General features: G+C 41.4%; 1 protein-coding gene across 1 annotated transcript in view; it reads left to right on the top strand.

The window, feature by feature from the left end:
- The window catches only part of ADCY2 (adenylate cyclase 2), a 440,039-nt gene that overhangs the window by 371,898 nt on the left and 53,434 nt on the right, over positions 1-14,707 (top strand). The window contains exon 16 of the mRNA XM_074987859.1: positions 5,779-5,916. Coding sequence (XP_074843960.1) covers positions 5,779-5,916 — 138 coding nt within the window. The remainder of the gene's footprint in view (positions 1-5,778; positions 5,917-14,707) is intronic.

The following is a 14,707-nucleotide window of genomic DNA, read 5'->3' as shown; positions in this document are numbered from 1 at the left end:
AATATTGGAACTGACTGATACATCTTCCAAAATCAAGATTGCAATTTGCTTTTCTTCCATGGACAGATAGATCTTCCAGGCTAAATTTTCATATCTTCTTGAAGGAAGTTTTCTGAAAATATCTTGGTTTTATGTACTGTACAAAGTGAAAGTGTGAGACTTTTGATATGCTCCTAAAAGGTATTTGGGGACTTGAAATAGCCACCTAGAACATGATTTTTCAAGTCAGGAAGTGGCTGTGTGCACATTTTTTCTTCAGTTCAAAGATAGCAGTATATGTAGATTCAGCAGTATCAATATGGCACTAACCACAACAAAAAGAGAGGAACCTGATAAAAGCAACAAAACAAATTTTGGTTGATCAGTTTTATTTGCTACACTATGTATTCCTGAAATGTAATTTAGTTTCCAGGATTTTTTCCTTGGCATAAAATACATCTTAGGCTTCTTCATGTAGTAATAAATACTAGTAATATCAAGAGTAATGGTAACAATATCTACTGCTATAATAGCAAAACAAAAAAGTATGTTTTAAAAGAAATTACAAAATTCAGTCCATCAGCCTTTTAAAAATATATAAAATGTGGATTGCTAGCCTCAGAAGTAAGAGCCTTGTAGACACATGAGAGGCTGTAGATTGTTCACAATATTCCTGACACATGAATGTATTAATAGCTTGATTCAGTTTGACAATTGATTTTAACAAATGAAACTCAGAGTCTCTGCACAGAACTGTGGTACTGCTCTTTTATAATCCTCTCCATCTAATAAAGACAGTGGGTACCATACATGTATCTACCAAACAATAAAGCTATATGCAGACATCAACAGATACACTTGCTATAGCATGCAAAGTGCCAAAATCGTACTCTTGATATTTAAATGCTATGAATTCTAAATATTTCAGCTGTGAATAAGATGCATATTTTAAATAGTAAGGCTCATTAATAAATGGAATGGTTACGCTGGGGTGTGACTCATTTGGAAGATCTTTTATGTGCTCAAGCACGTATGTTTGTATTCAATATTGGAATCATTGGGTGAAATTTTATGGATTGTGGCACTCAGGAAGTCAGAGCAGATTATGTCAGTCCCTTCTTGCTTCACTCTCTATACACTGGAGGCTTATAAAATGTATATTTTTCTCATTGAATTTATCTTCAGACTCGGGTAGAGAAAGGCTTTTTTGGTTTCCTTCTGTGGATGTAAGTCACCATTCAATACAAAGATGTGGTTCATTGGCATCTGTGCAGAATAAGAAACCAGGAATAAATAATTCTGTGTTGCTTGTCCCTAGATACGCAAAATGGATTTTCTTTTTATGACATTGCATCGCCCATATCTTTATTGGCCAGCATATTTCTTTTTACAAAATATGAAATTAAAACAAAAAATATCATATAAAACATAGTCTATTATATTCATATTAAAGATTTTTTTTCACCAAGTAGTCATGTTTCTCCATAGCTTATGGCACATTTCTCTATAGTGCAATGGTGGTGAGACTGGTTCACTATTGCCTCAAGAGAATGCTACTTCTGAATCACCAATATTACTTCTCTGACCTTTTTAGTTTTAGTACTTCCTCCATTATCCTTAGAAGCCTCTTGCTCAAGTATTAACCAGCTCCAATTATCTTAGCTTGTGAGCTTGGAGATCCATGGCCAGTATGGTAAAACTTCAAGGACTGTAGCAGAGCACCATCTCTGGTACAAAGTTGAGAGTCACTTGCTGTTTAAAAGACAAATGTTCTAACTGTTTTAAAATCCATGTGCTGAGTCACATTGTTTTGAAATTTGATGTGCACTCTGGGGTTGAGGGGTGCACCTCATCCTCCAAAACTGGGTTCATTTTAGCAAGGAGATCCTGAGATACCATCACCTAAAAGCCCCTGGAGCTGGAGCTCAGATTGTCTCTGATCCTCCCCAAATTGACCTCATCCGCTCAGGATTGATCTCCGTTACTCCATGGTACCCACTGCCTCTTCGGGGAACAATTGTGGAAAAGTTGTGTGGGTCAAGTTTACTATTCCACCAATAAATTCAAGTAAAAAGGGCATGTGGACCAAAACTAGGGCTGATTTCCAAAGCAGAGGGTTTCTGGGATGCTCTTGTCCAAGAAATTGGATATCAATAGGTGGATTGTGTGGCCATTAAGCTTGTGCTGTATCTGTTAACTGGGGCTGCGTCTATGCTATGAGATAACATTGACTTAAAGTCAGTTAGCCCAATTTTTCCAAGTGCCTGTCTTCACTGTAAATTCCATTAGCTCAATTTATGGAGCACTAAAATGCACATAATATCAAAAATCCGAAAATCGTGATAACCTGATGCATGTAGCGTTCAGTTCGATTTTAAAATTCCAAATGAAGGGTAGTGAGGATGTGCCATGTCTCTAAATCAAATTCATTAGTCTACAGAGATGTCCTGTATGTCCCCCACAATGCACCACAGTTCTCTGCTCGGTTCTCCACTGCTCTCAGGTGCAGAGGAATTAGGCAACCAGAAGACAGTTACAATTTGGCACCTGGAAGCCTGTGGCAGTAGGGTCATGAGAGGCTGAAAAATCTTTTTTCTTTGCTAGTAATGCAGTTGTGGGGTCTGTGGTTCCTTGTATACAGCTGCTACCTGCCTTTTTTCTGTGCTGCCTGGTGCCAGACCCCCACCCCCCGGAACAGTGAGTCAGCTAGTCTGTGGGTGGGGGTTGTGCTTGTCTGGTAGGACAAGAAACCTTCTTTTCAGCCATTTATATGTTGACCTGACCTCCACATCCCCTCCCTTCCCTCCCCACAGAGGTGCCACACAGTCTGAAACATTTCCTGTGCCCAGCCGCATCATGTGACTTGACCCCAAACCAACAACAGGGTATGCTGTGCAAGGTGCCAGGCAGCTTGCACGCGGTGAGGGTCTTTTTCAGAGGATGGCTGAAGCCGGGGGTCTTTTAGCTGTCAGGGGACATCTCCCTCAGAGGTCACAATTTTGGGGGCTGGCTGTAGCCTGGGGTCTTTTAGCTGCCCAAGGGAAGTCTCCCTTGGCCTCTGTGGGTAGTTACATTTTTCGTGGCTGTCAAAAGTCTACTGTCTTTTAGCCATCCTGAGTCATTACTGAGGATTGATTTGAGTTTCAGTGTAGCACCTGTGTCGACTTAGAGGTCTCTTTCCCAGGAGGCGTAAATCAATATCCAAGCCAAAAATAAAGGCTGGGCACACTGTTCGTAGGGGGAGGTGGTGGGTCTCCCTGGGCAGTCATGGTTGTTGGGGCTGTCAAATGTCACAATTTTCATGTGCTGGCTGTAGCCAGGGGTCTTTCAGCTGTCCCAAGCCATACCTATTTCAATGAAGGTAATGTAGTAGCTATACAGTTACCACAGTTCTCAAAGTAAAGCTTGCAGTGAGGAATATTCTTGTTCTGAGGGTCTTTTTTTTGCAGGTCCAAACCTGGCTGTAGTCTGGAGTCTTTTAGCTGCCCAAGCTGTAAATGTGAATGGTTCATTTGAATTTCAGTGTAGCACCCATGTCTACTTAAACATACTTAACATGGCAGGGGAAAAAGGGGAATGAAAAGTGGGAACATGTCATATACCCACATCTACTTGTGGGGCCAGAATGCAATGGAGTTCAGGGAACTGTGGGATAGCTTCCCACAATACACTGCTCTAGCACTCAATTTAACTTGATTTAAGCTACTTGTGTGTGGCAGCAGTAAGTCAGTTTTGTAGGGAGCATGTGGGAAAGTGAAGATGCTCAAAATCAAATGGATAAAACCCAGCATTAAGAAATGAATTTTAATAAAATCAGTTTTATATTATAGTGCAGACAGGCTGGAAGTTTTGGCTCTGCTCTTGGGAACTTCAGAAAAAGTGCATTGCATGTGTTCCTGTTCTCTGCCTGTGTTCTGCACATGCTTCCTGTAGTATTTTTGTTCTGAGACTAAAATTTCTGGTATAAGAGCAACAATTTTAAAGTGGTCTGAAATCTACAGGGAGACTCAGATTTTATGCCATATATCATCCAGGTAATTAGTTAAATAGAGGGAAGGGAAAAGACACTAATAAGCAATTGGAGTAAAGTAATATGACTCATGTTCTTCACCTGAATAATAGTGCAGATTGTGCTCTAAGGAAGGCAACATGCAAGGTTATTTTTTGTAAGTGTAGAATGGTAGTATTTGTATTACTGGTACGTTGAGACAGAGTTAAGGTTGTGTCATGGATTGCTGTATACCTCAACTCTGAATTTCCCAACATCCAGAGTTTTGAGAGTAGCTAAATTATACACTTCAGAAGGGCCTGAAATACTATTGGGCAATTTAATGCTGTGTTAATGAGGTCTTTGGGCAGTTAATATTGGTTTCCTAGGCCACAGAATGTTGTGGATGTTACATAGCTGTGTTGTGCCCACATGGTTGGGGACATAAGGAAAATTTTTTAAGCTGCAGACTGAGGCAGGTGGAGGTAGCTGCAATAGTATTTTTGCCTTATGTGTGAGTGCGAAATTGTGCCCTCAGTTGCATCGTGTCCACCCGTGAAACGTTCTGCAATACACATCAAATTTACTTCACTTCTCAACTGGGACTGTTACCTGACTGTTACCTGTTACCTGTTTCTTTAATTTGGCTGTAGAGAGAGGACTTCAGTTTCCTAAAATATTATTCCTTTCTTTTTAATAATCAGCTAAAAAAATCTTCAAAACTAAAAAAAATCAAAACTATTCTTTGAATGTATACTAAAAAGTAAACATAATATTTATATTGTTATATAAAGGAATGAATGTTGGGAATTCTTTGTTCTTTTCTGTTTGATCCACTTTGTGATGCTTTTTTGGACAACTTGAAACATATCCATCTAAAAGGTCTCAGTCTTGCAAACAGCTTTGTGTGGCCAATTTCCTGACTTTGCATTGAAGAGTTTAGTTTTGTCTTTACTGTACGATCAACCTGGGTAATGGGCCCCTGTGTCTGAATACCCATGTTAGCCTAGTTTGGATGTGAACAACCCCACAGCAAAGCTCTACCTGCATTACTATGGCCTTATTGTTTCCACATGTGCCCAGGAGGAAGGGAGGAAAGAAAAAGCATGTGGGGGAGTGGACGACAGACATCCCTGGTTCATTGTGATAAAACTTTCTCAGTCATTTGTGTTAGCTGCGGGAAAACTTGCCTGTCCTGCAGAGGAAGTTGCAGGAAGGCCATTAGAGGACTATCAGCATTGAAGTGGCATTTCCCTGCATCCTTACAGTAAAGCAAGTGGGCTATAATCTATATCCCCATTTGTGTAAACTAGCCTGGGCTTAATGCATCTCCAGACCAAGGTCTTAGGTTTTTCTGTGTGGATGACAGAGACAAACACAGGGTTAAAAAGAGCCTGAGTTAACTGTGCAGTGAAAACATATCCTTTGTTGTTGCTTTAAATTAAATGCCCAGAGGCCTCGGAGCACTGATGATGTTTTTAAAAGTTTCTTAATAGGGATGATGATGGTGGTATTGGTGTTAATTTTTTATTCTTTGTTGTGCTTTATTATTTAGTAATATTGTATTGAGGGTGTTTATGTAGTTTTCAGTCTGAATCTCAGAACTGATCTTATGTCAAGAATTTTCTTAATTTATAAGAAAGATAATTAACCATTGTCACAAGAGAGCAGTTGAACACATCTGTACAATGTTCTTTTGAGTTAATTGACCGACATATTAATGCCATTTAGAATTGTGATCATTCTTAATTATAACCCAAAGAAACTAAGAATGCTCATGCTTTTATGCGTTTCATATTTTCTATACTCAGCAATGCAGCAAGAAAGCTTCAGCTTCACTGTTGTGGATTTTGAAGTCATCTGGAATAATTGCAAACCGGCCGTGGCCACGAATCACACTCACATTGACAACTACTACTATAACATTAACTATGGCCATATTCAATATGGTAAGCAGAACGATGTTTTTTTTTTCTCTTTATATACGAGTGAAGACTACTTTTATTTTTACTATCTACTTGGGTGACGTTTTAAAGTTGTAGCCTGAAGTTTTGTCATTAAGGTGAATGGTAGTAATGGCCTTGTGGTGACTCAGAAATTCAAAGCAAAGAAACATAAAACATACAATATAGTAGAGTGATTAATTCCGACCTTTGTGTATGAGATATTCTCAACAATAATTCAGCCCTTGCTTTAAGAAATTTTTAATTTAAAAGGTTTTAGGGTAAATCTCAAAACATCTTGGCTACGTCTACACTTACAGAAAACTTTGAAATGGCCATGCTAATGGCCAAATCAAAGACTACTAATGAGGCGCTGAAATGAATATTCATTAGCATGCCACCAGCTGTGCCATGTTTCACTTGCACGTGGTTCATCTATATGGGGGTCCTTTTCAAAAGAACTGTGCAAATTCGAAATACCCTTATTCCTATCAGCTGGTAGGAATAAGGGGATTTCGATGTTTGCAGGGTCCTTTCGAAAAGGACCCCGTGTAGACAAACTGAGCACGACCGAAACGTGACACTTTTGAAGTGCTGTGCCTGGCGGCATGCTAAATGAGGTGCTGAATATTCATTTCAGTGTCTCATTAGTATTCCTTGATTTGACCATTAGCATGGCCATTTCAAAGTTTTTCATAAGTGTAGACATGGCCGTTGAGTGTAAAATTCAATTCAAATATGCATGGTCAGAAAAAAAGCAAAATATTTGCTCATAACAATCTACCGATCAGTTCAGTGGAGTATGATGATAGCAGAATGTCTGCAAAATGCTGTACGAAGAATTTGAATTTCATTCTGATATTTTGGCACCTGTCTGTTCCCCACCACATGTTCGTAATTTGTACACCATTTGATTTCAAATTCTTCCTTGTTTAAAAAAAACGTGTTTTAAAATGACAAAGGTTAAAACGTTTGAAAGTGCCTTGGTGAATTGAGAGCTTAAATTAGTGGCATGAATGCTAAATCACTAAGTGCTTTTAAATGTGCTACTTAAAATTTCTCTTATAGAACCATAGAACACTAGAACTGGAAGGGACCTCAAGAGGTCATCGAGTCCAGTTCCCTGCCCTCTTGGCAGGGCCAAACATGCTCTACACCATGCCTGATAGGTGTCTCCGTAACCTGCTCTTAAGTATCTCCACCGATGGAGATTCCACAACCTCCGTAGTTAACTTATTCCATTGTTTAGCCACCCTGAGAGTTAGGAAGTTTTTCCTAATGTCTAACCTAAACCTCCCTTGCTGCAGTTTAAACCCATTGCTTCTTGTCCTATGCTCAGAGGCCAAAGAGAAAATTTTGTCTCCTTCCTCCTTATAACCCTCTTTGAAGTTCTTGAAATCCATTATCCTGTCCCCTCTAAGTCTTCTCTTTTCTAAACTAAACAAGCCCATTTCTTTCAGTCTTCCCTCATAGCTCATGTCCTCTAGACCTTTAATCATTGTTGTTGCTCTTCTCTGGACTTTCTCCAATTTCTCCACATCTTTCTTGATATGTGATGCCCAGAACTGAAGACAGTACTGCAATTGAGGCCCAATGAGCGTTGAGTAGAGCAGAAGAATGACTTCTCGTGTCTTGCTCACAACACTCCTGATAATGCATACCAGAATCATGTTTGCTTTTTTTGCAACAGCATCACACTGTTGACTCATATTTAAATCGGAGAGAGAGAGTGGTAGTGAGACAGGGTAAAAGTACAAGGTAAAGTAATTTTAATGAACACAGAAAGAACATGTGAGGGGTTAAATTCTGTCTTGCCCTATGGCCATGCTTTAGTGGGGACAAGCGTAAAAAGATACTCAGTCTACTTCTCCCTTCTAGGCAGAATGATGATATAGCTCTTCTTATAAGGTGGACAGTCAGGCAAACCTACCCCATGACACTTCATAGCACTAAGAAGAGGAAGGTGAGATACTCAGCTGAGTAAGTGAGATGTGTCAGGCCTGCCGATGTGGGGGCAAAGAGGACAGTTTTGTCGGACGGCGCTGGAGGAGGCACAATCTGGCCAGTGCTGAAGGCTGGCTGCTCTAGTTTCCCCCATCCCCATCTTCCCAAAGCCCCACCTTTTCCAGAGGTGCCGAGTCCACCCCACAATATGCTCAGATGCCCAACAAGTCTATTGGCTCTCGTGGTGTGGCTGATTTCTTAGCGTTCATTAAACCAGGTGGTGAGCCTCCAGTCCTGTGGTTGCATAGCATTGGGAAACACTGGCCACTTTTAGTCTGATGGACACTTGGTTTAGTGGCATGATGAGGCAGAGGAGTCAAGCACTACTGCTTATTTTCTCAGCCCCATGTCATATTCCCTGTTTAAATATGAGAAAGTCTTGTAACATGTCTGCCTCCATTGCCCATTTAAAATGAGAATAGTGCTATTTACTCAGCACGCACTTACAAAAATTATTTCTCTCGGAAGTTTAAAGTAGATTGGCATTGCTGCACTCATCGTTGGTACTCTTAACTTATTTAGGAGCCTAAATCACATTTGCAAAAGGAATTTAGGCACTTAAGAGATAAAATTCCATGGATGGTCATTGGGACTTGGGCTTCTTAGTGCCAAAATCCCTTCTGAACAATTAAATGCCTTAACAGTCTGGGGTTAGGGCACTTTGGAGTCTTAGGTACATCTACACTGCACTTTGGTTAAGAAAACATTTTTAGTTGGACAAGGGTATGAAAAAGCACCCCAGCTGACAAAAGTTTTACTGACATAAAGTGTCACTGTATACAGTGCTATGTCAGTGGGAGACACTCCTCTGCCGACAAAACTATGCCTCCTCTTTGGGTGAGGGAAGGGAGATTTTATTTTGCCAGCAAGAGAGCTCTTCTACCTGGCTACACTGAAGACCTTACAGCTGTGTTGCTGTAAGCTTTGCAGTGTACACATAGCCATAGTTTCACTGAAAGGAGCCAACAGCCATCGCAATCCCCAGGGCAAGGTGGGAATGGGGCCTAGCTCTGCACCACAGAAGGGGGGTGGCCTAGGGCAGTAAACCCTTAGTGCTGTCCAGACCGTAGCACCCTCTACCTCCCTCAGAGCCATGCAGACTGACAAAGCAGCACTGTCCTCACTCTTTAAAGGGGCCCAAAGCTCCAGGCCCCAGGGCAACTGCCTCCTTTGGTCCCCATCAGCAGGCCTGGTACTTAGGAAAGGCTCTTTTGACAATTGTACCCTTCATTCTTTGGCGTGGTAGTTAATAGACTGCTCCAAGGAGGAGTGCTGAAATTTGACTTTTCAACCTCTGTGTAAGGAGTGAGAGCTGGTGATGCTTTTTAAAGTCACTAATAGTCCTACTTATAACAGTGTCATTAATAAACAAATAAAGATGCAGAGCTTTACTGTTTAGGTGGTGGTTGGCACCATTAGCTGGTCTTTTGTTAATCCACAGGCATCATAGGTTTGAGCAAGCTCCTGGTGGCAGGGGGAGGAGAAATGGGGCTGAGCTCCTGCCTCACACGCTGAATAAATCATCTTGCGTGCAAGGTCTTGGCACCTGTGCCAGGGATTGTTGACCCTTGACATAGAGTTTTTAAAAATACTTTAGAAATGGTAAGTGTCCCTCAGTTAATGACATACATTTTTTTCTTTCACAATGCACTTATTCAGGAGACTTTTAGTTAGTCATTCGTCATAGTTACACATGAGATGTTTGAATGATGCAATCAACTTGTCCGAGTTCCTAAAAAGTGAAGTGTGAGACCTGCGAAATGTGCAAGGTCTGTTAGAACTCTCTCATTTCAGTCCATGAAGATAACCAAAGGTTGGTTGTGGGATTTGCTTTTAGAGCATGACAGGTTACCCTCACATTCTCCACCCTATCTGATAAGAAGAGATGGGCTCCAAACACACCTCAGATCCAAACATTCTCAAAATTCTACTAAGTTCCATTCCCAGTTGGGATTCAAAGATTGCATTGCTTCTTTCTGGTTATTGTAAGTAGAAATGGAACAAAGGCATTTAGTTTTGGGTTTTCTGTTTAAATTAAACTAGTGTATGATTGTTTATAAAATTAAAATTGTTACTAAAATGAACAAGGTCAAAATTATGCTTTTTCCAACAAATTGGCTGTAATTAGTTCAAGTTCTTTTTATTAGAATATAATTTACCTTAGAGGTTCAAAACTGTACTTTAAAACCTTAGGATCTTGTAGAATTGGCAATTTTGACTGCAATGTAATAAATAACCATGTTCTGTGATAGTCATGAGATGATCATTTAGATACAGTTCCCATCTTGGCACTAAATCTTAGCTCCAATTAGCACAAATGACTTCAAAATTTTATTGCAAAATTTGTATTGGCTCAATATTAATAGCAAATTATAGGCGAGATGCACGTCATGATTCTATCTCTAAGCAACATATTCTTATGAACAGAGTCTATCAACTGCATTTATTTCTATGAACTCTTTCATTAGGAAAAGGCAAAATGTAGCCAGTAAGGTACAATAGATGTCTGCCTGTTCTGCGTCTAATACATCATAAAATCAAACCCGAAAGGCTAACTAAAACTCAACCTTCATATTGCAATGGACAGTTGTAGCAAACAATGATTCAAAGTATTTTTACTGCATATTTGAATCAAGCTTTAATGTTGTTACAGTAATATAGCCAGGCCTAATGCGATGAAATTAAAACCCCCAGAAAATATAATCTATGTATCAGAAACACTTTTAAACTGTAGTGGGTAGGAGACAAATTCTAGCCCCATTGGAGATTAGACATAATGCATCTTGTTAGAGTGTGCAGTAATCATTCTGAGGAAAAGGGAGATGCCCCTTCCATTGGGAATTTTAACTGGAAGGAACAAAGCAGAAGAAAATGTACTGTAGGGAATTATCCTGAACTCTCTGGGAGACAGATATAGAAAAGACTTATAACGTCTAGATAATAAATGCGTGAGCTCTTTGAGGCTGGGACTTACCTTTGCTGTGTATTTGTAGAGCATCTAAAATGCTGTTTCTACTGTAATACATATAATGCCTAACTGAAAAAAAATTAGAGACCTTTTATATATTTAAAGTATATTATTATTAGAAGGTTATTTTGTATCTTCTCTTTGGACCAAGTTCTAACCAGTCTCTGTGGGGATCTGAAAAGTGGGCAAGGAGAAAATAGCTGTTAAAATCCCTTCTATTACACCCTTGAATATTAGATTCTTTAAAAGATTTGGGATAAAGTTTGGGCCGTGGCTGACAAGGCAAACACAGGCGAGTCTTTGAAAGGAACCACCGTCTGCTGTCTCATTAGAAGACTGAGGTGTTCCATTCTAGCTAACAGGCGTGAATTCCTCTTCTCACATCTTCCCCAGAATGTCTTGGTTGTCCAAGAAGTGACTGAATGAGCCAGGCAACAGCATCCTCTCTGGACACCATCAGACAAGAACAGCAAGTGTTTGTACCTTTTAAAGCATAAGGTCTTTTCTTCATCAACTCTGCAGTTCAGGATCAGCAATTTTCAGGCACTTCTAGCTACATACAACTTTCTGAATGACAGCTAACTTGAGGAAGTGACTTACAGCCTCCCTTCATGTGACAGGCTTAGGTTTTGGGCAGCTGTTGAGAAAGGAAAGCTGGTTGCCAGTGCAACACTCCAATAATTAGTGGATGCAACAGATCAAGCTTCCTAGCTCTGCACCACAGAAGGGGCGTGGCCTAGGGCAGCTAGCCCTTAGTGCTGTCCAGACTATAGCACCCTCTACCTCCCTCAGAACCACGTAGAGTGACAAAGCAGCACTGCCCTGGCGCTTTGGCTATGGCCATAGTTATGTGTAGGGCATCTTGGCTCCATTCCTCTGGCTTCCCTAGAGAGATGCAAAACACAAATGAAGATTCCCCATCAGTTAGTCCCATCTTTTCAATAAAAAATGGATGGTTTGATTTGCTATATACCCCTCCAAAGATCCCAGAGCCACCCTTCACTCAGAGGGCATCTGTGCTCCTGTAAATTCCACCACCCAACATCCACGCAACACTACAGGTCCCTCTAGTTGTATCCTCAGATACCTTAATGAGCCACCAAGGAAACAAGTAAAAAGCCAGATTCCACGCCCTGGGTGTACCTTCCTGCACCTTTACAGGATTCCTCCTTGCAGATATAAGCTCTGACAAAGAGCTATTTGTGAGGCAACATTGAGAGCCAACAGCCATGTTGCCTACCACCTCATGGCCTCTTACCCCATTTGGGGTGTCATTTAATACTCTTTTCCCAAGCCTGAAGTGCAATTACAACAGACAAGTGGGTGCTGAACATCATCCACCATAGCTAAACTATCAAATTCATCCTACTGCCTCCTCCAAAGCCCCCTCCCTATCTCTCTCACAACAGCATTCTCATTCAAGAGATGAACTACTTACTACAAGAGGGAGTGGTAGAATGCATACCAAGGGATGGCATTCTTTTTGACTTACTTCCTGGCACCCAGGAAGAAAGGCACATGGAGATCAGTCTTCTATCTCTGTCATCTCTCTTATATCATCCAGACTCAGGTTTCATACCATCACATTAGCAGTGATTATCCCATCATCAGAAAAATTCACAGGGTTTAAAGCTTTTGATATACAGGATGCTTAAATTCCACATCAGTATCCATGTGGCTCACATCTAAGAGTCACAGCCAGCACCCCAGTCCAGTCCAGTGTGCTTCTCATCAGAATAGCCACCACTGCCAGAGTCTTCACCAACGTTTTCTTCATCTAAGAGTGACATATATCAGACATTATGGGATACTTGTATTTCCATATCTTGACGAATGGTTTCAACCTGCACTGTCCAGGCATCAACCTCCATGTTACTTGGCCTTCTTTCATCTCTCAGAATTAGCATCTGTGTTGAGAAATCACTCCTAGACCTCCTTGAACATTATAAGGCCTACTGTCAGGCTACCTGCCTGTGGACAGGTTCCAAGCAATGAGATAAATCATAATTCACTTTATCAGCAGTGCCCACATACCAGACAGCACTTGCCTGTCCCTTCTGGGACACATGGCTTTGTGTACATACATGACTCCCTTCATTGGACTGAGTTTACACTTCTTCCAAACATCACTTCAGTTTACTTGCCAAAATGTCATACTGTGGATCTCATGCTGACAGTCACTCCAGGTACTGTCATCCCTTCATTGGTGGGTAGACCAATATCAGAATGATATTGGGATTCCCTTTCTCCACTCTTCCTCAGACAAGTAGATCACCAGTAGATCTCTCCTCCTAGGCTGGGGAGAGCACATGGATGGTCACATGGTCTTCCCAAGTATCCAAGATGCATATCTGTATTCTGGAACTCCAACCTGCATGGATGGCACACCAATTCTTTCTCCTGTTCATCTATTCCTAGCATGTTCTTGTCTTGCCAGGCAACCAGCACTGCTTTCTATATCAACAAAGAAGAGGGCACGAGACTGATTGGTCTCTGGAATTGAAGCATCAATCACCAGATCCTCTTGTATGCAGCCTTTCTTCCTGGGACACAGAATGTGCTTGTAGACACGTTCAGTGGACATTTTGTAATCAACCACGAGTAGAAACTTTGTGATTCCGTAGTACATGACATCTTCACTTGATGGGGGATTCCAACCAGAGGCCTATTTGGCTGACATATAAACAGCAAATGCACCATGTAATGCTCCAGGGTAGGTCTCAGCCACCACTCTGAGTGATACCATCTGACTCTCCTGATCAGATAAATCAACAATGACTTCTCTCCTCTACTCCACACCTCCTTTAGGTACTCCAGAAGATCCAACAAAACAAAGGGATGCCTCCTACTGGCCCAGACAGTTCTGGTTTCCCAGTGTCCTTCACCAATTCCTGTCCTCACCATCCCTGATCTACAGACACAGTGCAATGGCAAGGTCAGGTTTCCCAGTTCACTGGCCTTCCACCTCAGAGTATGGTATTTGGAGGGGCATTTGTTTTAGAATGGACCTGTTCTTCAGCTGTACAAGATGGCCAAAGAACAAGTCCATTTTTAAACAGATGCAGCAGGAAGGAATCCTGTAGACACTGTTACTGAGGTTTAGTGGAAAATTCTATTTATTGGGCCTATGAAAAGGGCGTTTTACTAGAATCGGTGATGCTCTTCCACCCCCTGGACTACATTCTATACTTCAAAGCATTAGGTCTCACCATCAGCTCTGGGAGTGCACCTGGTGGCAGTTAGTGTGTTCCACCCTCCTGTGGAAGGTTACTCTGTCTTTACAAACTCACTAACCACTAGATTTTTGAAGGTCCCCCCTCAGAACCGTCCCAAGACACCCAACCAATCCTACTGTAATACCCAGAGGTACTGAGACCTCATCTGGGGTGAGTGAAGTCTCTGCTCTACAACCTTGGCTGAGAGCCAGCTGGCCTTTAGCTCCTGTGGTATAGTGCAGGGCTTTAGACCCTCTACTTGCAGGTTCTATCCCGGGGGCTGGCAACCCGGGTCTGTCAGCATTACGATACAGTAATGGGACCTGAACCTTATTTGATTCATAATGGAGAAGAAACTAGAGATGCAGTCAGTCCATCCTGCACTTAGGACTTTTGAGTGGAAGCATGAGGCAAAGAGGGCTCATGTACATATCCACAGGTACCACTTTCAAATTGTCCAACTTTTGGTGCACAGTGCACATGTATAAACCTCAGTGGCATGCAGACAGGGTGCACACATCTTCACAAGCCTCCAGTTACATGTAAGAAATCTCTCTTCCTGTTTCAGTGGTCCCTTCTGTAGTATGTGAGATGGTTTCTCAGTTTTTCT

This window comes from Carettochelys insculpta, chromosome 2 (genome assembly GCF_033958435.1).
Source record: "Carettochelys insculpta isolate YL-2023 chromosome 2, ASM3395843v1, whole genome shotgun sequence".
Lineage (NCBI taxonomy): Eukaryota > Metazoa > Chordata > Testudines > Carettochelyidae > Carettochelys > Carettochelys insculpta.
The sequence above is the reverse complement of the archived record's forward strand: the minus strand, read 5'-3'. Positions and strand labels throughout refer to the sequence as shown.